This window comes from Papio anubis, chromosome 10 (genome assembly GCF_008728515.1).
Source record: "Papio anubis isolate 15944 chromosome 10, Panubis1.0, whole genome shotgun sequence".
Lineage (NCBI taxonomy): Eukaryota > Metazoa > Chordata > Mammalia > Primates > Cercopithecidae > Papio > Papio anubis.
In genome coordinates, this window is record NC_044985.1 from 53402231 (window position 1) to 53428560 (window position 26330).

At 39.6% G+C, this 26330-nt stretch overlaps 2 protein-coding genes across 6 annotated transcripts in view; one reads left to right on the forward strand and one right to left on the reverse strand.

Annotated features, from left to right (window-relative positions):
• Nucleotides 1-14484, reverse strand: part of CCDC173 (coiled-coil domain containing 173) — a 58109-nt gene extending 43625 nt beyond the window's left edge. Inside the window, exons 1-2 of the mRNA XM_003907581.2 lie at nt 14316-14484; nt 327-553 (exon numbers count right to left, since the gene is read on the reverse strand). Of these exons, the coding sequence (XP_003907630.1) occupies nt 327-553; nt 14316-14364 (276 nt within the window). The 5' untranslated portion in view covers nt 14365-14484. The remainder of the gene's footprint in view (nt 1-326; nt 554-14315) is intronic.
• Nucleotides 14485-14491: 7 nt separating this feature from the next.
• Nucleotides 14492-21989, forward strand: PHOSPHO2 (phosphatase, orphan 2). Of its 5 annotated transcripts, none has more exons than XM_009182410.1 (5): nt 14492-14690; nt 15281-15313; nt 17045-17215; nt 17857-17975; nt 21227-21989. In XM_009182410.1, the coding sequence occupies exon 5, from the start codon at nt 21253-21255 to the stop codon at nt 21976-21978; it is 726 nt and encodes a 241-aa protein (XP_009180674.1). In that variant the 5' UTR covers nt 14492-14690; nt 15281-15313; nt 17045-17215; nt 17857-17975; nt 21227-21252; the 3' UTR covers nt 21979-21989. The 5 variants fall into 5 exon arrangements, with proteins under 5 accessions (XP_009180674.1, XP_009180671.1, XP_009180670.1 ...); XM_009182408.1 differs by having other exon boundaries at nt 14523-14810; XM_009182407.1 differs by lacking the exon at nt 17857-17975.
• The last annotated feature ends 4341 nt before the right edge of the window (nt 21990-26330 follow it).

Consider the following 26330-nt stretch of genomic DNA (forward strand, 5'->3'; position numbering starts at 1 on the left):
CTAAGGATCCAGAAGAGGAGCAGGGAGGAAGGAGAGGGAATAAAACAGGTCATGAGGAAATTTTGAGGTGAAGGACATGTTCATTATCCTAATAGTAATGATGGTTTTGGGGGTTTATACATATGTCAAAATTATAGGATTGTACATTTCAAATATGTCCAATTCATTGTATATCACTTATACCTAAATAACACTGTTGAAAGTGTGTTTTGATGCATTTTTATGAAATTTTACATGTAAAAAAAATTATAAAAAGAAGCATAAGAGTACTAAGAAACAAGAGTAAGTCTTCAGTGCATGTGTACTCCTGGGTGGTTAATACTTACTGCATATGTATTAGTCCAGTGTTTTACCACCTCTTGAGATCGCAAATGCATTTCTTTCTTTGCCTTTCTTTCTGCACGGAGGCATGCTGCTTCTCTTGTCAACCTGTCAAGGCTATCTTGAATCCTTTTCCACTCATTGTGTGGAATTATGGTGACCTGCTGGAGATCTACTTTGCTAGGCAGAAGAGGCGGATAGAGAACTTGATCTTCTTCAGAGTTTCTTATTTCTAATAAATTGTAAAAAATGATTATTAAAGACTTACAGGAACAGTTTAAGTGATATTTGTCTCAGAAGTTCTAATAGTGGCATGATAACTGGAAATTATTTCAAATACTTAATTTACTCTTGTTATCCCAAGAACAGCTATGATTAAGTGAAAAAAAAAAAAAAATACAAGGCCTTGAAATCAGAAGGCATATATTTGACTACTTTAATCACTTCCTTACTGTGTAAACTTGGGCAAGTCATTTAACTTTTTGGAATCTCAGTACCCTCATCTTTATTTGTTTGTTTGTTGTTGTTTTTTTTTTTGAGACAGAGTCTCGCTCTGCCGCCCAGGCTGGAGTGCAGTGGCGTGATCTTGGCTCACTGCAAGCTCCGCCTCCCGGGTTCATGCCATTCTCCTGCCTCAGCCTCCCGAGTAGCTGGGACTACAGGCGCCCGCCACCTCGCCCGGCTAGTTTTTTTGTATTTTTTAGTAGAGATGGGGTTTCACCGTGTCAGCCAGGATGGTCTCGATCTCCTGACCTCGTGATCCGCCCGTCTCGGCCTCCCAAAGTGCTGGGATTACAGGCTTGAGCCACCGCGCCCGGCCAGTACCCTCATCTTTAAAATAGAGATCTCCTAGTAATACCTATCCCAACAGCTTGTTATAAAAGCATTTTTCAAAGTTAACAAAGTGGCAGTTTATAAATGGATAACTTTGTGGGTGTTCATCTTTTGGGGTTGTAGGCATTATGACTGACTCTATTCAACCTCTTCCCACTGAGCAGCAGCAACATAATTTGGAGAACTCACTATAGTTCCAGGGTGGGCCGAATTGGTTTAAGAACACTTGTATCTCCATTGTCAATCACTATTTCTCTAAAAAGCAAAGAAACAGGACAAAAGGTTTACTTGCAACTTTTAGAAAAGTTCTTCCTTGTTCTTCTGGGAGAGACATCCAAAAGACTCTCAAGCTAAGTATGAATAAGGAAGAAAGACAGACAGATAAACAGCTACAACCACAAGAGAAACCAGCCTTGAATGAAGCTATTACTGCAAAGAAGCTGTTACTGCAAAGAAGAAACAACAGGAGAATCTGAGGCAATGATAATCTCATTATTCTGCTAATCAACTCAACCTGAAGCCTGGCATTCCTGTTATAAAGTGAAAAAAAGGTCCTTATTTTTGAAGATGATTGAGTTGGGTGTTCAATTATATGAATTTAAAGCATCTTAAATGACACAGTGGAACTCATAACAGATCTCCTTGGAAAAATGGTCCTACCCTTTTAATCAATCAAGTTTCTTAATTATTAACAGCCAAACTTACTCTAACTAGTTTAGGCAGAAAAGAAAAGGAATTAATTAAGGGGCATTAAGTAATGGACTCAATCTACTAGAGAGCCATAGTCATCCTTATAAGCTGTATATACAAAACATCATACAAACCACAACATGGGATTCCAGTGAGGGCCCATGGCAACTGGCTTTGTGTAGGCATCTCGACTTGCCCCATTTACAACTTGCCCCACTGGAAACCATATACTGGAATACTTGAATCTTCACCACTGTTGCCTCTGAAATTGGTACACTTTTGTTGCCATTTTCTACACACACACACACACACACACACACACACAGTTTCAACATGCTGTTTGATTCCTTATATTACTCTCTTCAGAATATAAATCTGGCATATATAAAATTGATTGGATGAGTCTTTGTCCCATGCTTGCCCTCTAATTGTATCGGTAGCTCAAAAAGTGAATTTTGTCTTCTATCTTAAGGAGGTAGGGCATCAAAGGAAGGAAATTCACCAAAATAGGATAGGCATTTGAACAATGATGGGTGGCCATAGGCATAACAAAGGTAGGATAGCAGAGTGGGTAAGAGTGTGGATTCTGGAGTCAGACTACCTGAACTTTTTCTGAACACACCATATGTTAACTATATGAATCTAGATAAAATTATTTAACCCTTCTGAATCTGTTTCCTTAATTGCAAAATGGGGTCATTAACAGTATCTACTGGATGTAAAGAATTTAAGACTAGCATCTGGTACATAATATGTTCTCAACAAATATTAGCTATTATTATTTTTACTATTAGTATGAGAAGAATGAAACAAGTAGAGAGAAAGGCAGAAGCAAGAAAAACACATAGTTCCAGAAAGAGAAAGATACTGAAAGAAAAGCCGTTAGGACCAATTAAAGTCTTCTTGGGGTTTAAATTAAGGCAAGTAGGGGTGAGAACTTGGTGACTACCTCTGTGGTTGTGAGTTTACAACCACAGGCACTATCTTGCCTACCACATACCAAACCTCTGCATGCAGAATAAAACCAAACAAAGCTGACTTTATCATGACTCTTTAGTTGCAAATAGTACTATCTTTAGTTGCAAAGAGTATCATCATGATTCTTTAGTTGCAAATGACTAATCTAATTCACAGTAGTTACAATAAAAAGGAGAATATTGTGTCTCCCATATCTGGGGATTGCGGTGTAACTTGATTCAGAACACTGTTCTACTTAAGAGTCATGACCAATACATTTTTACAGCCTTGTAACAAATTTCCTTTATTTTGCCTAAACCAGCTCAATTTGGCTTGTGTTACTTGCAATCAGAAGCTAACCAAACAATGGCCTCTAAGTTAAACCATCTGCCCTTTGATTAACAAATTGCTAGGCATGTTAATATCTTTGTCTGACCCAAGAGTCATTCTAAATTTAATTCACTAAAATTCTAAAGAGGGTCAATATAGTACATGGTCCATTCTGGCAGGAGCTGCTCCCCACAAAGTATACAGTGGTAAGTGGGCCTTGGCAGTGGTGGCAGGAGAGCAGGATGTCAGAAAGCTATGCAGTGCAAAGTGTGACCCCTCCTCTTTGACATCTCAAATCTTTAGTAGAGTAACTGTGTTCACAGGATATTTTATTCAAGTATATCTTTTGATGGACTCTGATACAGGAACAAACAAAGAGAACCACCACAAATGCAGGAATAGAGTTGGGTAACCACAAAGAAAAAAGAAAGCCCACAGAAAGCTTGGGAAAGGCTTTTTACTATCTCAGGCCACTGAAGTTGGGGCAAGTTCCCCATATCTTTGAAGATCAGGAGAGCCCTGGTTGAGATCAGAGCTATAGATGGTTTCATATATCCCCACTTTAATCCACTGGTTGATGTAAAATTTAGTTCTTAGAGGGCAATCTTACTTCCAAGATTTCTACCCCACAGTAGCTCTCATACAATGTCAGTAGAGGCTGTTAGAGAAGTTGAAGAAGGGCAGACCACAGTTGAATGAAGGGACATGAAAGACAGAGACAGATGGACAGAGACAGAATATAAATAGGCAGACTCGCAAGCAGGAGAGAGGGGACAAAAGCAGTGGCAAGTTACCTAAAAGTGTCTAAAATCAGTCCACCTGCCTGCCATATTGACACATTTTCCATGGATTAGATCACCTTTTTATTGAGTTATAATACACATAAAAATCCACCACTGCAAACAGTAGCATTCGATGGTTTTTACTCTATTCTCAAAGCTGGGCAACTATCACTAATATCTAATTCAGAACATTTTCATCACTCCAGAAGGACACTCTATGCATTAGCAGTCCTCTCGTCCTCATAGCTCCTGGCAACCACTAATCTACTTTCTGGCTCTATGAATTTGCCTATTCGAGACATTTCATGTGCATGGAATCATACAATATGTGGCCTTTTATATCTGGCCTCTTTTACTCAAATGTTTTCAAGTTTCATTCACATTGTAGAATGTATCCATACTTGATTCCTTTTTGTTGTTGTTGTTGTTGTTGAGATGAGTCTGTCTCCATTGCCCAGATTGGAGTGCGGTGGCACAATCTCGGCTCACTGCAACCTCCATCTCCCAGGCTCAAGCAATTCTCCTGCCAAGCCTCCCAGGTAGCTGGGACTACGGTCGTGCACCACCACACCCAACTAAATTTTTTTGTATTTTTAGTAGACATGGGGTTTCACCGTGTTGGCCAGGCTGGTCTCAAACTCATGGCATCAAGTGATCCACCTGCCTTGGCCTCCCAAAGTGCTGGGATTACAGGTGTGAGCCACCACGCCTGGCCCTAATTCCTTTTTATGGTGAGTAATATTCCATTCTATAGATGTAGCACATTTTGCTTATCCATTATCAGTTGATGGACATTAGGGGTGTTTCCACCTTTTGACTACTATGAATAATTCTGCTACGAACATTCACATGTTTTTGTGTGGATATATGTTTTTCATTATCTTTGGTTATGCTTAGGAACAGAATTATACCTCCATATTTAACATTTTGAGAAAGTGCCAGATTGTTTTTCAAAGTCACTATGCTATTTTACATTTCCACTAACAACATATGAAGGTTTCAATTTCTCTGCATCCTTCCCAAAATACTGTCCCTTTATTTTTTTCTTTCATCCTAATGGGTAGGAAGTAGTTTCTCACTGTGGTGTTGATTTGTATTTCTATAATGGGTAATGAAGTTGAGCATCATTTAATGTGCTTATTGGCTGTTTGTACATCTTGTTTGGAGAAATATAAGTTCAAATCATTTGTCCCTTTTTAAAAATGGGCTTTTTATTGTTGAGTTGTAAGAATTCTTTATAATCTGGATTATAGATTCTTAGCATATATATAATTTGCAAATATCTTCTCCCATTTGGTAGATGTATTTGCACTTTTTGATAGTGTTCTGTGGCCGGGCGCGGTGGCTCAAGCCTGTAATCCCAGCACTTTGGGAGGCCGAGACGGGCGGATCACGAGGTCAAGAGATCGAGACCATCCTGGTTAACACGGTGAAACCCCATCTCTACTAAAAAAAAATACAAAAAAACTAGCCGGGCGAGGTGGCGGGCGCCTGTAGTCCCAGCTACTCGGGAGGCTGAGGCAGGAGAATGGCGTGAACCCGGGAGGCGGAGCTTGCAGTGAGCTGAGATCTGGCCACTGCACTCCAGCCTGGGCGGCAGAGCGAGACTCCGTCTCAAAAAAAAAAAAAAAAAAAAGATAGTGTTCTTTGATGTATTCATACTGAAGTTTTTAATTTTGATGAAGGCCAAATCTATTTTTCTTGGGTTGATTGTGCTTTTGGTGTCACATCTAAGAAATTGTTGCCTAATCCAAGGTAATAAAGATGTATATATAAGTTTTCTTCTAATAGTTTTATAGTTCTAGCTTTTATATTTAGTTATATAATTCATTTCAAACTAATATTTGTATGTAGTGTGAGGTGTATATTAATTTGGGAGTCGAAATTCATTATTTTGTATATAGATGTCCACTTATCCCGGCACCATTTGTTAAAAATTCTACTCTTTCCCCATTGCATTAACATTCTTGTCAAAACCCATTTAGTATAGATGTATGGGTTTATTTCATTATTTCTTTTTTGTTGTTGTTGCCAAAAAAGACATGATGTTGCCATCTGTCTTAGTCCATTTTCTGTTGCTATATCAGAATATCTGAAACTAGATAATTTGTAAAGAAAATGATTTTATTTCTCACAATTATAGAGGCTGAGAAGCACAAGGTTGAGGGGCTGCATTTGTTGAGGGCTTTCTTGCTGGTGAAGTCTCTCTGCAGAGTCTGGAAGTAGTGCAGGGCATCATATGGCAAGGGGGCTGAGGATGCTAGCTGAGATCTCTCTTCCTCTTCTTATGAAGCCAAGAGTCCCACTTCCAGCATAAGCCATTAATCCATTCACAGCAAGACCCCGTTTCTACTCCATTCATGAGGGCAGATCCCTCATGACCCAATCACTTCTTAAAGGCTCCACCTCTCAATACTACCATTTTGGGAATTAATTTTCAACATGAGTTTTGAAGGGGACAAATATTCAAACCATATTAACAATACTAAATCTCCCAGCCCATTAACATGAGATGTGTGTTAGTCTATTTTCATGCTGCTGATAAAGACATACCCAAGACTAGGGAGAAAAAAAGGTTTAGTTGGACTTACAGTTCCACATGGCTGGGGAGGCCTCAGAATCATGGCGAGAGGCAAAAGGCACTTCTTACATGGTGGCAGCAAGAGAAAATGAGGAAGAAGCAAAAGTGGAAACCCCTGATAATCCCATCAGATCTCATGAGACGTATTCACTATTATAAGAATGGCATGGTAAAGACCAGTCCCCATGATTCAATTACCTCTCCCTGGGTCCCTCCCACAACATGTAGGAATTCTGGGAGATACAATTCAAGTTGAGATTTGGGTGGGGACACAGCCAAACCATATCATTCTGCCCCTGGCCCCTCTAAATCTCATATCCTCACATTTCAAAACCAATCATGGCTTCACAACAGTCCCCCAAAGTCTTAACTCATTTCAGCATTAACCCAAAAGTCCATAGTCCAAAGTCTCATCTGAGACAAGGCAAGTCCCTTCTGCCTATGAGCCTGTAAAATCAAAAGCAAGCTAGTTACTTCCTAGATACAATGGGGGTACAGGTATTAGGCAAATACAGCCATTCCAAATGGGAGACACTGGCCAAAACAAAGGGGCTACAGGACCCATGCAAGTCCAAAATCCAGCAGGGCAATACAATTTTAAAGCTCCAAAATGATCTCCTTTGACTCTAGGTCTCACATTCAGGTCACACTGATGCAAAAGTGGGTTTCCATGGTCTTTGGTAGCTCTGCCCCTGTGGCTTTGCAGGGTACAGCCTCCTTCCTGGCTGCTTTCATGAACTGGCACTGAGTGTCTGTGGCTTTTCCAGGTGGATGGTGCAAACTGTCAGTGGATCTACCATGTTGGGGTCTGGAGGATGGTGGCCCTCTTCTCACAGCTCCACTAGATAATGTCCCAGTAGGGACTCTATGTGGGAGCTCCGACCCCACAATTCCCTTCTTCACTGCCCTAGCAGAGGTTCTCCATGAGGGCCCTGCCTCTGCAGCAAACTTCTGCCTGGGCATCCAGGCATTTCCATATATCTTCTGAAATCTAGGTGGAGGTTCCCAAACCTCAATTCTTGACTTCTGCACACCCACAGGCTCAACACCATGTGGAAGCTGCCAAAGCTTGGGGCTTCCACCCTCTGAAGCCACAGCATGAGCTCTACATTGGCCCCTTTCAGCCATGGCTGGAGCAGCTGGGACACAGGGCACCAAGTCTATAGGCTGCACACAGCACAGGGACCTTGGGCCCAGATCATAAAACCACTTTTTCCTCCTGGACCTCTAGGCCTGTGACAGGAGGGGGCTGCTGTGAAGGTCTCCAACATAGCCTGGAGACATTTTCCCCATGGTCTTGGTGATTAACATTAGGCTGCTTGATGCTTATGCAGATTTCTGCAGCTGGCTTGAATTTCTCCACAGAAAATTGGTTTTTCTTTTCTATTGCATAGTCAGACTATAAATTTTCTGAATTTTTGTGCTCTGTTTCCCTTTTAAAACTGAATGCCCTTAACAGTACTCAACTCACCTCTTGAATGCTTTGCTGCTTAGAAATTTCTTCTGCCAGATACCCTATATCATCTTTCTCAAAGTTCCACAAATCTTTAGGGCAGGGGCAAAATGACGCCAGTCTTTTTGCTAAAACATAGTAAGAATCACCTTTACTCCAGTTTCCAAAAAGTTCCTTATCTCCATCTGAGACCACCTCAGCCTGGATTTCACTGTCCATATCGCTATCAGCATTTTGGTCAAAGTCATTCAACAAGTCTCTAGGAAGTTCCAAACTTTCCCACATTTTCGTGTCTTCTTCTGAGCTCTTCAAACTGTTCCAATCTCTGCCTGTTACCCAGTTCCAAAGTCGCTTCCACATTTTCAGTTATCTTTCCAGCAATGCCCCACTCTGCTGGTACCAATTTACTATATTAAACCATTTTCACCCTGCTGATAAAGACATACTGAAGACTGAGAAAAAAGAGGTTTAATTAGACCTACAGTTCCACATGGCTGGGGAGGCCTCGGAATCATGGCAGGAGGTGAAAGACACTTCTTACGTGGTGGCGGCAAGAGAAAATGAGGAAGAAGCAAAAGTGGAAATCCCTGATAAACCCATTGATCTCATAAGACTTAATTACTATCACAAGAATAGCACAGGAAAGGCCAGCCCCCATGATTCAATTATCTCCATGTGCCCATAACACCTGGGAATTCAAGTTGAGATTTGGGCAGGGACACATCCAAACCATATCAAGATGTCTTTCCATTTATTTACATCTAACTTTTTTCAATAACGTTTTGTAGTTTTTTGAAAGATAAATTTTTGCTTATTCCTAAGTATTTTTCCTTAGAAAAACTTTTCCTAAGTATTTTGGTGCTATTGTAAATGGAATTGTTTTCTTAAATTTATTATCAGATTGTTCTTTGCAAGTGTAAAGAAATACAATTTTGTAAATTGATCATCTTTCAATGCCACTAAACTTTATTAGATCTAATAATTGTATAGAATATCCTTTAGGATTTTTAATATAGAATATCATGTCATCTGTGAAAATAGAAAGTTTTATTTTTTCCTTTCCAATCTGGATGGCCTTCTCTTTTGCTTGCCTAAATGCCATGGCTAGAATTTCCAGTATGATGTTAAATAGAAGTGATGAAAGCAGGCATACTTGTCTTTTCCTGATCAGGCTTTCAGTCTATCACCATTAACTATGATGTTAGCTATAGGCTTTTCATAGGTCCCCTTTATCAGGTTAAGAAAATTCCTTTCGGCCGGGCGCGGTGGCTCAAGCCTGTAATCCCAGCACTTTGGGAGGCCGAGATGGGCGGATCACGAGGTCAGGAGATCGAGACCATCCTGGCTAACACGGTGAAACCCCGTCTCTACTAAGAAATACAAAAAATAGCCGGGCGAGGTGGCAGCGCCTGTAGTCCCAGCTACTCGGGAGGCTGAGGCCGGAGAATGGCGTGAACCCGGGAGGCGGAGCTTGCAGTGAGCTGAGATGCGGCCACTGCACTCCAGCCTGGGCGACAGCGTGAGACTCCGTCTCAAAAAAAAAAAAAAAAAAAAAAGAAAATTCCTTTCTATTCCTAGTTTGTTGTTTTTATCATAAATGGAATGTTGGACTTGTCAAATGTTTTTTCTATTAGGATAATCATGTAGTTTTGTTCTTTATTCTATTTATACAGTGTACTACATTAATTGTTTTTAAGCCAACCTTGCATTCCTGGGATAAATACCACTTGGTCATGGTATATAATAATTTTTATATGTTGCTGGATTTGGTTTGCTAGTATTTTATTTAATTAATTAACTTATTTTTTGAGATGGGGTCTTGCTATATTGCCCAGGCTGGAGTGCAGTGGCTATTTACAAGTGTGACCATAGCACATTACAGCCTCAAATTCCTGGCCTCAAGTGGTCCTCCCACCTCAGCCTCCCAAGTAGCTGGGAGGTGTGTGCCACATCTAGCTGATGTGCTAAAACTATGTTGAAGATTTTTGCATCTCTATTCATAAAAGATAATGATCTATAGTTTTCTTGTGATGTCTTTGTCTGCTGTTGGTATCAGGATAATACTGCCCTTATAGAATGAGTTGGAAAGTGCTCCTTCCTCTTCTTTATTTTTTAAAAAGATTTTGAAGGATTTATGTTAATATTTCATTAAACATTTAGAATTAACCAATGAAGCCATCTGGTCCTCAGTTTTTCTTTGTGATAATTTTTTCAATTAATAACTGAAGGTGGGATCATCTGAGGTCAGGAGTTTGAGACACGCCTGGCCAACATGGTGAAACCCCGTCTCTACTAAAAGTACAAAAATCAGCCAGGCGTGGTGGTGGGTGCCTGTAATCCCAGCTACTCAGGAGGCTGAGGCAGGAAAATCACTTGAACCTGGGAGGCAGAGGTGAAAGAGACCGCAAACAACCCACCAAGGGGCAAAAGAAGAAAACATAACTAAAAAAAAAAAAAAAAAAAAAAAAAAAGAATTCTTGAAGACTTTTCCTTTCAGTACTTTGAATATATCAGCCTGCTGCCCCTGGACTCCATAATTTCTTATAAGAAATTTGTTGTTAATCTTATTGAGGATTCCTTTTATGTAATGTCATTTCTCTCTTGTGCTTTCAAGACTTTTTCTGTCTCTAGCTTTCAACAGTTTGATCATGATGTGTACAGCTGTGGATCTCTTTGAGTTGAGTTTACCATACTTAGAGGATCACTGAGCCTTTTGAATGTGTAATGCTTTTCATCAAATTTGGAAAGCTTTTAGCCATTAATTCTTCAAATGTTTTTACCCCTTTCCCTGCTCTTTTCCTTCCAGAACTCAAGTTACATTTATGTTGGCATATTTGCTGGTGACCTACATTTCCCTGAAGATCTGCTCGTTTTTCTTCACTCTTTTTGTTTTGTTTTGTTTTGTTTTGTTTTGTTTTGTTTTGAGATGGAGTCTCGCTTTGTCGCCCAGGCTGGAGTGCAGTGGCACCATCTCGGCTCACTGCAAGCTCTGCCTCCTGGGTTCACGCCATTCTCCTGCCTCAGCCTCTGAGTAGCTGGGACTACAGGCACGCACCACCACGCCTGGCTAATTTTTTTTTGTATTTTTAGTAGAGACGGGGTTTCACCGTGTTAACCAGGATGGTCTTGATCTCCTGACCTCGTGATCTGCCCGTCTCAGCCTCTCAAAGTGCTGGGATTACAGGCATGAGCCACCACGCCCGGCTTCTTCATTCTTTTATCTTTTTTTCTTTCTCACTATTCTGAGACTGAATAATCTCAATTGGCTTATCTTCAAGTTCACTGATTATTTCTTCCACAAGTTCAAATCTGCTCTTGATCCCTCTAGTGAATTTTTAAATTCAGTTATTGTGCTTTTCAACTCCAACATTTCTGTTCAGTTCCTTTTTATAATTTTTTAAAATCTTCATTGATATCCTCTATTTGGTAAGACAACATTCTTAATACTTTTCTATAGTTCTTTAGACTTTTGCTTGAGTTCTTTAAATATATTTACAATAGCTATAAATTTACAAAAGTTTTTATCTAGTAAGCCCAACATCTGGGCTTACAACAACTGCAACTGCACAGTTTTAGGTCAGTTGGGGGGGTCTCTGATTTCCTACCTTTTCTCCACCCCTGCTTCTGTAGACATCCTCCCTGCCACTTCCACAGCCCCTTTCCCTCTTCCACCCACTCACCTGAGGGCAAAATGGCCTAACTTCCACAGAGCCAAAAGATGATTATTGAGGATGCTTTCAACTTGGTGGAGTCCATTTCAAAGACACTTTCTACTGAAACTTTTTCTTATGTTTGGGTCATACTTTATTTATTTTCATCTTTCATAATTTTTATTAAAAACCGTACATATATGTTTCAACTCTGGAAATCAGATCTCCACATACACCCAAAGTTTCTTATTCCTGCTGTTGTTGTTTCATGACTTCTCTGAACCAATTCTGTAGTCTGTATTCTTTGTCACATGTGACCACTGGAGTCACTGGAGTCTCTGGTTTGCTTAGTGGTCAGCTAATAACTAGACAGATATATCTTTGGATGACTGGAACTGACAAGTCTCCCAGTCTTTGCCAAGGGACTGTCTATGAGCATTAAGGCATGCCTTCAATGCTCGGGCAGGCAATTTACAACTCCATCTTAGCTTTTACTTCTTTCTTAAACAGAGTCTGAAGGTAAGTCATAGGTGAGAGGCATTTTCAGGTCTTTCCTGGGCATGTATGTAGCTCTATGCATGCATTTGGCCTTCTAGATTCCCAGGAATATGTCAGGAGTTTTCCAAAACCCCCTATGGACATAATCACTTTCCAGCTGATCCTTTTAAGTTTTTTGGTCAGCGTGTTGTTTGCCTGCCAACTGTATCACTGCCTGCCTGTTTCATGCTGTTATAACAGAATACCTTAGGCTGGGTAATTCATAAAGAATAGATATTTATTGGCTTATGGTTCTGGAGGCTGAGAAAGCCAGTATCAAGGTGCCAGCATCTGGCAGCGGCCTTCGTGCCTCATCATAACATGATGGAAGGCATTACATGGCAAAAGGGCAAAGAGAGGGCAACAGACACACACGCACAGAGAGAGAGAGAGAGAGAGAGAGAGAAGAGGGCCAACTTTCCCACTTTTATAATGAACCCACTCCCCAGATAATGGCATTAATCCCTTTACTCTGCTCTCATGGCCTAATCACCTCTCATTAGTCCCTACCTCCCAACATTTTTACATTGGGGATTAAGTTCCCACATATGCTTTTTAGAGGACACATTAAAACTATAGCACTGCCTCTGATAGCTGTGATATTTAAAATTGCCACTGATCATTTGACAAACATACTTGGTGAGTCTGAAGTCAGACTAAATAACAATAAGCCTCATGAGTGAGATTCTCCAAGGAACTATGAGACATGTCGAATAATAACAGTTGTCTGGCTTTGGAGTGGGTCAAATTCTGTTTTGTCCCCTCTACAAGTTGTTAAGTCAGTATTTTTCACTGTGATTGCTGTGGTTATCTAGGCTGCCATCGGGCTAGGAGAAAAGTATAGGACTATGGCAAGTTAAAATGCCAAAAACCTCGCTGTTGTTACAAAAATCCAGCTGTTTTTCTTTAGTAAACACTCCACATATTGTTGCAAGCCTTTGGTTAATTTCCAGTGTTTTGAAAAAGTCGATACGGATTATTTTTGCCACTGTTCTTGTTGATTTTATGGAGGACAGGATTTCAGGCATAGATCCTATTTCACTATTCTGGCTGATGTCACCCCACTAAATCTTGATAAAGTATTTGTTTTACAAATAGTTGCACACATCTCTGAAACCCTCTCCTACTTAGCCTTCCCCTAAAAATGGAGATTAAAATTTAGCAGCGAGGCTCGGATGGAAGCTTGTGAGCTAGTTGACACAAAACATTATTTAACAACTATTAGGTAAATCTAAACCAGGTAGTGCAGAAATGCATATGCAGGAAAGTGAATATGTGGGAGTAATTGTGCTTTTCCAATACTTGCCATATTGATACTGTTTCTTTCCTTTTACATGGCAAAAGTCCGCTGCTAACCTCATGAAACCTCCACTGCATAAATATCCACTAGTGAAGAATGACTGGCTCTCACTCTGCATCTGGTGCAGGGGGCACTATTGCTACAGAAGTTCGGGCAATGACATGAAGATACTTCAAACTGCCAAAGTTCTAGTTGTCACCATGACTACATTAATTGCCAATTTACAGACTTTAGAAACTGTCGTAGCTAGAATTGATAGAGTTCTTTAGAAGTCTATTTCTATTCCAAAATCAAATTGTTATAACAGGTCATCTGAATTACAATACTTTATGTCGCACGATTTTTTTTTAACTCTATGCAAGCATTTGACTTAGAGAGATACCTTATATTACTTTAGAGAGGAGGAAATGGAGAATTTCCTTCAGAGACTTTTAGTAAAGACCAATCAGCAAGTTTGCAGCAGAGCCAAGACTCTAAAGAGGGGACTTATATTTCCAAGAGATAGTCCAATTCAATCAGTGAATAACAAACTTTAAGCGTGCCGGAAATTTAACAAAGCCCAGACTCTCAGAGCTGCAACTGCGCAGTTTTAGGTTAGCTGGGGGTGGGGGGTCTCTGATTTCCTATCTTTTCTCCACCCCTATTTCTGTAAACATTCTCCCACCCACTTCCACTCCCCGTTTCCCTCCTTCATCCATTCACCTGAGGGCAAGATGGCCTAACTTTACACAGAGCCCAAAGATGCTTATTGAGGATGCTTTCGACTTGATGGAGTCCATTTCAAAAAGCAGTTGAAGCCCTCATTCGGCATCCTCGCCTCTCACTCCATGCCGAGGGTCCAGAAACAATCCCTGTCCCTGGATAGGTCAGTGTAGCTCACCTGTACTTTCCTTCGCCTGTCCACAGCGTCGTCCAAACCGTACCAGCATCTCTGACGAGGTGTCCACGGTGCGCCCAGATCTGGAAAAGTGACTGTAGCGCCATGCGCCGCGGACTCCAGCCGGTGGACTTTGTTACTCGAACCACGCGGTTGCTTGGCAACGCCGCCGGAAGTGACGCCAGCCGTCGCCGAGGAACAAGGAAGGCGCTGCAGTTGGCGGTCGGGCTAGACAAGAGAGGCGCCTGCGCCTGCGCCCGCGCCTGCGAGCTGGGCTTGTGAGTGGGGCTGCCCAGCCGGCAGGCGTGGGGCGAGGCCAAAGGACTGAACCCGCAGGAGCGTCACAGGCGCCGGGGCGGCTGCCGACGGCGGGCCTGGGTCAGTGAGAAGCCCGTGGACCCCCGCCCTGCCTGCTACTCCCATCCTCCCCTGCTGCGCGCTCCACGGGGAACGACCTCCGATTGGGTCCAATGCCTACCCTCGGGGTGGAGCCGGCAGGTGTGTGCGCGCGAGGCCTAGGCGTGGTGTGTGTGTCCCCGATCTCCTCGCGGGTGGAATGTGAGGAGCAAAGCCTTTCCTTAACTATAAAAACCCGCGGATTCGCTGACATAAACGCCGTTTTTTTAATCCTTTGGTTTCTGGGGCATGGTCAGGACTAGATGGGGCCAAGTTTTTAAAAAATAGGAATGTTAAAACTTAATGATATGCTTAGAACATTTATGTTAGGACCTTTGAGATATTTTAAATTTCTTGGTAAATACAGGACCACAGAAATCTGTTAGGAGTAGCTGCGCGTTTGGTTTCAAAAGATCCTTTTCTAATACATTGATGTACAGATAACTTCATTACTAACAAGTTGGCTCTGATGTGTACACATAATGCACCAAACTGGAGTCTCTCAAAGTGAAAGAACAAAAAGATTTTTAATAACGAACGTCCTAACACACAGTCGTGCTATTTTTCTTTAGGTTTTCTATCAGATGTTCCACGTAATAATGCTGGTAAGTATGGAATAATTAAGAAAATATTTGTAGACATAAATTAGTTTGTGCACATAGAGCGCTGGTAGGTTTTTGGAAGCATACCTTAAAAAGTCAAGAACTGGGGGCCAGGCGCGGTGGCTCACGCCTGTAAGCCCAGCACTTTGGGAGGCCGAGGCAGGCAGATCACGAGGTCAGGAGACGGAGACCATCCTGGCTAACACGGTGAAACCCTGTCTCTACCAAAAATACAAAAAAAGTTAGCCGGACGTGGTGGGGGGCGCCTGTAGTCCCAGCTACTCAGGAGGCTGAGGCAGGAGAATGGCGTGAATCCGGGAGGCGGAGCTTGCAGTGCCAAAGTGTCAAGAACTGGGAAGGAACAGAGATTTTACCCTGTTTGCAGGCTAACTTAGCCTGGCAGTTTCATGGAAGACAGAAGACTATTCGTTTCAGGAATGAATTACTCCCAGCAGTAGCCAGTATATCAGCAATTTTGCCTGAGTTCCCTAAAGCCCCAGTTCCCACAGGATAATGCAAAGTGGGCAAGAAGTCACCTAGATGTAGAGTATGTCGAATTACAGGAAAGCAGCCCTGAGCTTAGGGAACCCAGATCTTTATCATTTGGACAAATAAGCATGTTTCTCAAGGCTGTCCACTGTACAAACATCCTTGAAACAATAGAGGAAAGAGCAGTCAGTAAGACATGCACAACCACCAGAGACGCAGGGAGAATTGTCCCCCAACAAAAATTCTCTGGAATTTTAACAAAATTGGTTACAAAAAGTGTTGAATCTCATGATTTGATGTCAGTTACTTGCCAATTTGACATGGTGGTCAGATATAATTTGACTTCAGACTCGAGCTTCCAACTCCAACCACAATCCAAGTCAATCTAGAGTTGTTTGTCCTATACCCACCACTCTTTTTTTTCTTTGTTGTAAATTTAATAAGGTAGCATATGCACTCTGATCTGAAACAGTTTAAATTATTCTGAGAAGAAAAAAAATTTTATTACAAAATTAATGTAGAAAAAGTGTGAACTACGGTTGAACCAACCATAACCATTCCACTGCACATGTAAACATTTTCTAAAACAAAAACAGGATTATACTGTACACACTATTTTGTGACTTGCTTATTTAATTTGAACTGAATATCTTAGCTTTTACTGGCTGGATGTTCTATTATATGCTGTCACATGCATATCTTATTTAATTATTTCCCAATTCTTGGATGTCTGTGTAGTTTCTAATTTTCATTGTGTAAAGTACACAGGATATTGTTACACTATGGAAACATTGCAGACATACCAAATGGACATAGATTGTGCTTTTGAAGAGAACCGTTAACTCTTTTTGGAACTTTAACAGATTGGTTTCAAAATAGATTCACATTCTTAAAACTAAATCTTTGTGCATATCCTTAATTTTTGGAGACATTTTAATTTCTAATGCAGCACTAAATCTCTAAATGTCTATTGACAACAGAATGTGGAATTCCTCTATTATTAAACAAGTAAAAAGAAAAAAAATGGACTCTGAAAAATCTCAGTCAGCTTAGCACTATGATTTTATCCACTGGACAAAAACTTATTTTCACGTAACGTTTCTTATTTTCGACACCAAGTCAATACCAAGTGGAAAGCAAAACTTTGTTCTCCTATTGCCAAGAGATACTTTCCTGACATAAGAAAAACAACATAATTAGAAAATACAAATGTTAAAGCTTTTAAAATACTTTTATTAATTTTAGGAGTTAAGAAGTTTCCATTATTTTGCTCCAAACCAGAAGACTCTGTTGCCTGTATATAGAATAGGAGTAATGTTTGAAAACAACTGGCTGGTGTTTAAGACTGAAGATTGTCGTGATTGTTTATCCTAATCCCAATGCTGAAGTAAGATTGTCTTGGAAATACTAAGTTGGGTAAGTATTTTTATAAAGGTTTGTGTTGAATGGTGAGAAAATACTAATAGAAAAAGGTGAAATTTTTTTTTTTTTTTTTTTTGAGACGGAGTCTCGCTCTGTCACCCAGGCTGGAGTGCAGTGGCCGGATCTCTGCTCACTGCAAGCTCCGCCTCCCGGGTTTACGCCATTCTCCTGGCTCAGCCTCCCGAGTAGCTGGGACTACAGGCGCTCGCCACCTCGCCCGGCTAGTTTTTTGTACTTTTTAGTAGAGACGGGGTTTCACCGTGTTAGCCAGGATGGTCTCGATCTCCTGACCTTGTGATCCGCCCGTCTCGGCCTCCCAAAGTGCTAGGATTACAGGCTTGAGCCACCGCGCCCGGCCAAAGGTGAAATTTTTAAAGTGCACTTTCAGATCAGCAGGGGAACTGTTACCTCAGTCTCATGCTATTTTGAGGCTAATAATTCAGGAATTTCAGTAATTTGTGGCTAATTAAGTTTAGGCTTGAGGCAGTTTTCAACCAACAGTGAGTTACATTTGAAATTTGTTTTAATTATAAATTCAGAATTCTCAAAAAGCATATTTAATTTAAAACATGCCTAGTTACAGTACTAATGTGATTGTCAATTATGCCTTATTATTTATTACATTGTTTCTGTAGGAAAGTGAATTCTGCATTTAAATCTCAGGGAACCAGTCAGAAGCATCTGGATTAGGCATTTAGTGATACAAGGATCCAGAGTGACAAAATATTATGTATCAGCCACATTCACACAACAGGTGATACCCCTGTAGGTTAATTATTCTCTAGATATTCTAAATTAAGAGACATAGAATACTTAGTCTTATGTGAGTCAAGAGCTCTATTCTGTCTTCACTACTGGGTATCAACTGTTATAAACTGGAGAATATGTGTGGCTAAATGCCATGTTTTTCATTTTTAATTGATCTTTTTCTTATTGCTTGGGTTCTTTGTCTTTTTAGGATTTCTTGTAGAAACCTCAAAATGGTTATAAAGTGTATCACCGATGTGGTGTTACAGTTAGTGTGTACTTTGAAACTAATGAATGTTTTTATGTAATTAAATATCTTTCTGCCGAAATGACCTACTTAGTATTTTATTTTTAAACTAATGAGTAGTCATTAAATGTTCTATTTTTTTGAGACGGAGTCTTGCTCTGTCGCCAGGCTGGAGTGCAGTGGCGCGATCTTGGCTCACGGCAACCTCCGCCTCCTGGGTTCAAGCAATTCTCCTGCCTCAGCCTCCTGAGTAGCTGGGACTACAGGCGAGCACCACCATGCCCAGCTAATTTTTTTTTTGTACTTTTAGTAGAGATGGGGTTTCACCATGTTGGCCAGAATGGTCTCGATCTCTTGACCTCGTGATCCGCCCGCCTCGGCCGCCCAAAGTGCTGGGATTACAGGTGTGAGCCACAGTGCCTGGCCTTTAATTCTATTTTTTAACACTAGAATTTGGTACTTAAAAGCATTAAGTTTGGAATCAAATCAACCTAAGATTCCAGCTCTGGCACTTTACTAACACCTAACCACTTTAAGATCCAGCTTATACATCTTTAAGATGAGGATAATAATGATTCCTACTTAATAGGGTTATGACAATTAAATGGTATGATACTGCAAAGTTTTTAGGCCAGTACCTGACATATAATGACTCTCAAAATTATTATTATTATCTGTTTACACACATTAATTATATCCTTTTCTGGATATTCTATATAGTTATTTTTTATAAATAATGTTTATTCTTACCATCAGTTGACCGGCTTATTCTTTCCTTTTCTCTTGAGATTTATAATTAATCACTTTCATTATCTTCTAATGAAAACAGAGACATAAGTGTCACACCACAAACAATATGATTACTCAGGTGTATTCAAATTATTTGGCACCCCAGAGCTAAACTATCTAGAGCAGATATAGATAAACATGTGAAAACTCTTAACCAAGTTACTTCTAGTTCGGAAGAATTGGCCTTCAGTTCTCAGGTAGTTTGTTTAGACTATCATATAGAGTGTCAGCAATTATTTAATTATAATATTGGCATTTAGAAATTGATTTTAAACTAAATACCTTCTTTTTAAAATTTTTTTTATTTCTACCTTTTAAGTTCGGGGTACATGTGCAGGATATGTAGATTTGTTACATAGGTAAGCGTGTGCCATGATGCTCTGCTGCACAGGTCATCACGTCACCTAGGTATTAAGCCCAGCATCCACTAGCTGTTTTCCTGATGCTCTGCCTCCTCCTACGCCCAACCCTCCAACAGGCCCCAGTGTATGTTGTTCCATTCCATGTGTTCTCATGATTCAGCTCCCACTTATAAATGAGAGCACGTGGTGTTTGTTTTTGTTGTTGTTGTTGTTCCTGTGTTAGTTCACTGAAGATGATGGCTTCCAGCTCCATCCATGTCCGTGTAAAGGAAATCATCTCATTCCTTTCTATAGCTGCATAATATTCCATGGTGTATAAGTACCACATTTTGTTTATGCAGTCCATCATTGACGGGCATTTAGGTTGATTCCATGTCTTTGCTATTGTGAACAGTGCTGCAGTGAACATATGCATGCATGTATCTTTATAATAGAATGATTTATATTCCTTTGGGTATATACCCAGTAATGGGATTGCTGGGTCAAGTGGTATTTCGGCCTCTACGTCTTTGAGGAATCACCACACTATCTTCCACGATGGTTGAACTAATTTACACTCCTACCAACAGTGTAAAAGCGTTCCTTTTTCCCCACAACCTTGCCAGGTTGTTTTTTGACTTTTTAATGATAGCCATTCTGACTAGTATAAGATGGTATCTCATTGTGGCTTTAGTTTGCATTTCTCTAATGATCAGTGATGTTGAGCTTTTTTTTTCTTTCATATATTTCTTGGGCACATGTATTGTCTTCTTTCAAGAATTGTCTGTTTGTGTCCTTTCCCCACTTCTTAATGGGGCTGTTTGTTTTTTCTTGTAAATTTGTTTAAGTTCCTTAACAAGGAACTACATGATTCTTATCAAAAAGGATTGTGGGCAGATTTTATGAGCAGAGTCTTTAAATATTTGGGAGCTAAAGGTGTAATATAAAATGAAAAGAGCAGAGACATCAATGCCTTTGACTTCAGGGATGGTATAATTTTTCAACTTCATAATAATTGCTGGATATTAGACCTTTGTCAGATGGATAAATTGCAAAAATTTTCTCCCATTCTCTAAGTTGTCTGTTTACTCTGTTGATAGTTTCTTTTGCTGTGCAGAAGCTCTTTAGTTTAATTAGATACCATTTGTCAATTTTTGCTTTTGTTGCATTTGCTTTTGGCATCTTTGTCATGAAATCTTTGCCTGTGCTGTGTCCCGAATGGTATCACCTAGATTTTCTTCTAGGTTTTTTTATAGTTTGGGTTTTACACTTAAGTCTTTAATCCACCTTGAGTTGATTTTTGTATATGGTGTAAAGAAGGGGTCCAGTTTCAGTTTTCTGCATATGGCTAGCCAGCTATCCTAGCACCATTATTAAATAGGGACTCCTTTCCCCACTTGTTTTTGTTAGCAAATACCTTTTTTAAAAAATTATTTTATATCTTGCAAGATTTCATGCTATGTTAAATTTGTTCAGGATTTTGGGTAGTACACAGAGAATCCTTTATACATGACCTATTATTTAATATGAGGATTGTAAATATTTTAATCTAATAAAATAAGTGTGGTTTGATTGATAATGTGATCATAGTAAGAATGCCTTTTTTTTTTCTTTCTTATAACTTCTATAAGAAACACACCCCCAGGAACACAATAATACTATGAATGTCCTTTTTATATATTTTGTTTTCCACTTAAAATACTCAAATATGAACTTTGCTTCTTAGAGAAAAGTGGTTAGGTAGTGGTCTCGAAGTGCTTAATCACTTTGTTTATATTCCTTCTTTTAACATATTAACATTTAGTTATGTTTATTAAATAAATGTTTTAGTTAGATATGTAAACAGAGTTTGTTTAGAGAATAATATTTTTTCTTTTTCAGGATAATCCAAATCTACTTCTGGAACCATGAAAATTTTGCTAGTTTTTGACTTTGACAATACGATCATAGATGACAATAGTGACACTTGGATTGTACAATGTGCTCCCAACAAAAAACTTCCTATTGAACTACGTGATTCTTATCAAAAAGGATTTTGGACAGAATTTATGGGCAGAGTCTTTAAGTATTTGGGAGATAAAGGTGTAAGAGAACATGAAATGAAAAGAGCAGTGACATCATTGCCTTTCACTCCAGGGATGGTGGAACTCTTCAACTTTATAAGAAAGAATAAGGATAAATTTGACTGCATTATTATTTCAGATTCAAATTCGGTCTTCATAGATTGGGTTTTAAAAGCTGCCAGTTTTCATGATGTATTTGATAAAGTGTTTACAAATCCAGCAGCTTTTAATAGCAGTGGTCATCTCACTGTGGAAAATTATCATACTCATTCTTGCAATAGATGCCCAAAGAATCTTTGCAAAAAGGTAGTTTTGATAGAATTTGTAGATAAACAGTTACAACAGGGAGTGAATTATACACAAATTGTTTATATTGGTGATGGTGGAAATGATGTCTGTCCAGTCACCTTTTTAAAGAACGATGATGTTGCCATGCCACGGAAAGGATATACCTTACAGAAAACTCTTTCCAGAATGTCTCAAAATCTTGAGCCTATGGAATATTCTGTTGTAGTTTGGTCCTCAGGTGTTGATATAATTTCTCATTTACAATTTCTAATAAAGGATTAATATGCCAGCAATTGAAAAGTGTATCACTTAAGATTAGGTTCAGCAGCATAAAACTAAAACCCCAAATACCAGAGGCTTAAAAAAAACAGAGAATTTTTTTTTCCTCTCACATAAAAGAATTCCAGAGGTAAGTATTTCAAGTTGCTGTATTAGTCTACCAACCTCAGCACTTGGCATTCAACCCTTGATCCAAGGTTGCTGGTGAAGCTCTAGCCCTCACAGCAGCACTCTGGCCAGCAAGGAGGGCAGTGAGAAAGTTACATTCCCTGTCTAAAGAAATTTCCCAGAAGTTGTACCCAATACTTCTATTGAAGTATCATTGGCCAAATTTAGTCATAATGCCTTACTTGTAAATAGCAAAGAAAGATGGAAAATACAGCTTTCATTCCAGGTAGTCACGTGCCCAGGAAAAGCTGGGGGAAAAAGTACAGAATTGAGGTAGGTACAGCTAGTGGTCTCCACTAAAGGTGGTTGATAGGTTATATTTTTAAATTTATTTCTCGAGCAAGTAAGCATATTTTATTCTTTTAGATATTCCTCCTCTTTTGAGACAAGGTCTCTGTCACCTAGCCTGGATTGCAGTGACTTGATCTTCGCACACTGCAGCCCCAACCTCCCGGACTCAAGTGATCCTCGCACCTCAGCCTCCTGAGGAACTAGGACTACAGGCTCACGCCACCATGCCAGCTGTTTTGTTATTTTTTGTTGGAGATGAGGTCTCACTACTTTGCACAGATCTCAAAATCTTGGATTCAAGTGATCCTCCTGCCTTGGCTTCCCAAAGTGCTGGGATTACAGGCATGAGCCACCATGGCCAGCCAGATACTTATTTTGAAAGTATGTCCTGTAGTTACAGATCTGAAAAAATAAAGCCTGATGCTTTATTCACATAAGAATAAAAGGCTGCCAAATTTATATAATATCCTCCCAAACCAGTGTATTTTAAAGATAGTGATGCAGTATCTATTGTTGAAGTTTTCATCAATTTCAGACTTTCCATTTGAAATGAAGTACTATTATACTATTAATATCCTTCAAATATTCTAACTTGATATCTTGGCACCATAGACAACTACAGTAGCTAGTTTAATCAGTGTGTTGTTTATATTTGGCAATGCCGTTTTGAGCAATTCAATACTATATATAATTTGCAGCAATACTTAATATTTAAGACTTTCATATAGGGATATTAGCAAATATCAACTGATCTAAAATGTTTTATAAGTCCATGCTAATTTCTAGATTCATGTTTTAGCCATATAAATGCAGTATTTAATAATATTGTATTTTCCAAATTATGGAAAGCTCCAGAAATAGAAATATTCAATATAATTACTACTCGCTAATCTTTTTTCTAGGTTGAAAAATCTTTGTTTTGCTTTAGGTTAGATTATGTTGAAACACATCTGTGTTTCAGATGTGTTCAGAGCTGAGGTCTCAGCTGAGGCTCCACTGAAGCAGGATTCACTTCCAAAATAAGAGTTGTTGCCAGTATTCAGTTCCTAGCAAACTACTGGAACAAGAATCTGTTTTCCTGCTGACTTAATTTCTTGCCATGTGGCCCTCTCCAAATGCTGGACATAAAAAAGTAGGCTGAGCACAATGGCTCACACCTGTAATCCCAGCAGTTTGGGAAGCCAAGGTAGGAGGATCGCTTGAGGCCAGGAGTTCAAGACTAGCCTGGGCAATATAGGGAGACCCCATCTCTACAATAAATAAAAATAAAGGCTTTCATTTACAATGATGGTAGACCAAGAAATTTGTCCTAGATCTTCACTGAGAATATCTATAAAAGCTGGCAGCTGAACAAAATTTTAAAAACATCTGGGCTGGGTGTCCTGGCTCACACCTTTAATCCCAGCACTTTGGGAGGCCAAGGCGAGGGGATCACGTGAGCTCAGGAGTTTGAGAACAGCCTCAGCAACATAGGGAGACCCCATCTCTTAAAAAAAAAAAAAAAAGATAAACTTAAAATAAATTAATTAAAAACACCTGGTTGAAGACATCAGCGAGCTGGCAACAATGAAGAATTCCTAAGGAAACAGAAACTTTGTTAGGGGAGCCGTTTTCCCTTGTGTTGGCCAGTTCTGTAAGTGGTAAGTGATTGCTCAGATGTTGAAGGCCATTTTGATAACCTCATGGGACAAGGAAGAAGGGACCTGCACTGGTAAACCCTTTCCCTTACTTGGGGTGAGGATCCCAAATGGCTACTCATTAGGAGTAACAATGGTCCAGAAGTAAGCAGGCCTTCAAAGGGATGGCAGCTCAGCTTCAAATACCCTCAGTTTCTGAAATTAGATTGAGGTTATCTAAGATTTTAGAGCTCCCAGATGCATGGCAGAAGCAAATCTACATTTGCTTTTCAGGAAGAAATTAACATCCTAGGTGTAGCAGACAGACTCTAAGGTGGCCACTATGATCCCTGTCCCCTGGTATTCCTTGTGTGGAGGGAGACTCCTGTGACTTGATTCTAATTCATAGACTACCACAAAGATGATGAGATGGACATGATTACACCAAATTCTAATATTCATCTTATTGAGAGACTCTTGTTGACTTTGAAGAAGCAAGCTGCCATGCTGTAAACCAGCCACTGGAGAGGGCCTCATGTCAAGAAACTAAGGGTGGCCTCTAGCCAGTAGTCAGCAAGAAAACAGATCCTTGTTCCAGTAGTGTGCTAGGAACTGAAGATTGCCAACAACCTTGTTATTTTGGAAGTGAATCCTGGTTCAGTGGAGCCCTAGCTGAGACCTCAGCTCTGGCTAACACCTTGATTGCAGCCTTTTGAGACCAGGAAACAAAAAGAAGCCAGCTAAATCTGTGCTTGGACTCCTGACCCACAGAACTTGTGAGATAATAAATGTGTCTTGTTCTTAAGACACCAGATTTGTGGTAATATTGTTATACAATGTAGAAAACTAACAAATTAGGCCTCAAAATGTACAAATAGTTTTGCAGGTGCACTGTAGAACACACAATAAAAAGTAGCCACATAAAGAGACATGAGTGAACACCAGCAGAAGCTTCTATTTAAACATCTGTAGGGACCTCCAGATATTGGAGTTTTCAGAGACAAGCTTAAAAAAAAAAATTAAACTTACAAGAATTTTGGCAAAGCATTGAAAATTATATTAAACACAAAATGAAACAGCTAGATGGCAGAAATAAGTTCTAGCATTCTTCTGCACTGTAGGATGACTATCGTTAATAATAATATATATTTCCAAATAGAGGATATTGAATGTTCCCAACACAAATGAGAAATACTTTGAGTTGAAGAATATGCTGATTTCCCTGATCTAATCACTATACAGTAAATGTATCAAAATATCACCATATATGTCATAAATATGTACAATTATTTTGCGTCAATTAAAAAAAATTTTTAAAGGAAACACTAGAACTGAAAATAGCATGATTGAAATTAGGAGCTTGATGGATAGAATTGACAGAACAGGCATAGCTGAAGAAAGAATTGGTGAATGAACACAAGTTACAAGAAAAAATCCAGAATGATGCAGAGAGACAAAATAATAAAAATACAAAAGTTGAGACATAGATTTAGTAAGAAGATATAACAGAGGAAATTATGTCCCAAGAGAGGAGAAAGAAAATGAAACATAAGCAGTAGTTTAAGAGATAATTATTGGCTGCACGCGGTGGCTCGAAGTCAGGAGATGGAGACCATCCTGGCTAACACGGTGAAACCCCGTCTCTACTAAAAATACAAAAAATTAGCCGGGCATGGTGGTGGGCGCCTGTAGTCCCAGCTACTCGGGAGGCTGAGGCAGGAGAATGGCGTGAACCCGGGAGGCAGAGCTTGCAGTGAGCACAGATTGCACCACTGCACTCCAGCCTGGGGGACAGAGTGAGACTCTGTCTCAAAAAATAATAATAATAATAATAATAATAATAAAACTTTACAAAATCGAAAGATAGATCCTGAGGCAGGACTTGGGTAAAACCAACAAAGAATACAAAAAATATATTTTTAAAATTTGTAAAAAACAAAATTGAAAGACGTCAAACCTGAGATTCAAGAACCCTCATAAACCCCAAACAGGATAAATAAAATGAAAACCACATGAAATTACACCGTTGTAAAACTGCTGATAACCAAAGATGGAAAAAGTATAAAGCGGCCAAAATAAATTTTATTACTTTGAAAGGAGCAACAATTAAGCTAATAGCTGGCATTTTTTTCTTTCGTTCTTAAATGCTTGATAGAATACAACAGTGAAACTATCCAGACCTGGAGTTTTCTCTTTTGAAAGATTTTAACCACAAATTCCATTTCTTTCATGGATATAGGACTACTCCATTGTGTAGCTTTTCTTGAGTAAGCTTTGGTA

Coding starts and splice junctions, on each gene's coding strand:
- PHOSPHO2 (XM_009182410.1), top strand. CDS start 21,253: ATGAAAATTTTGCTAGTTTTTGACTTTGACAATACGATCATAGATGAC.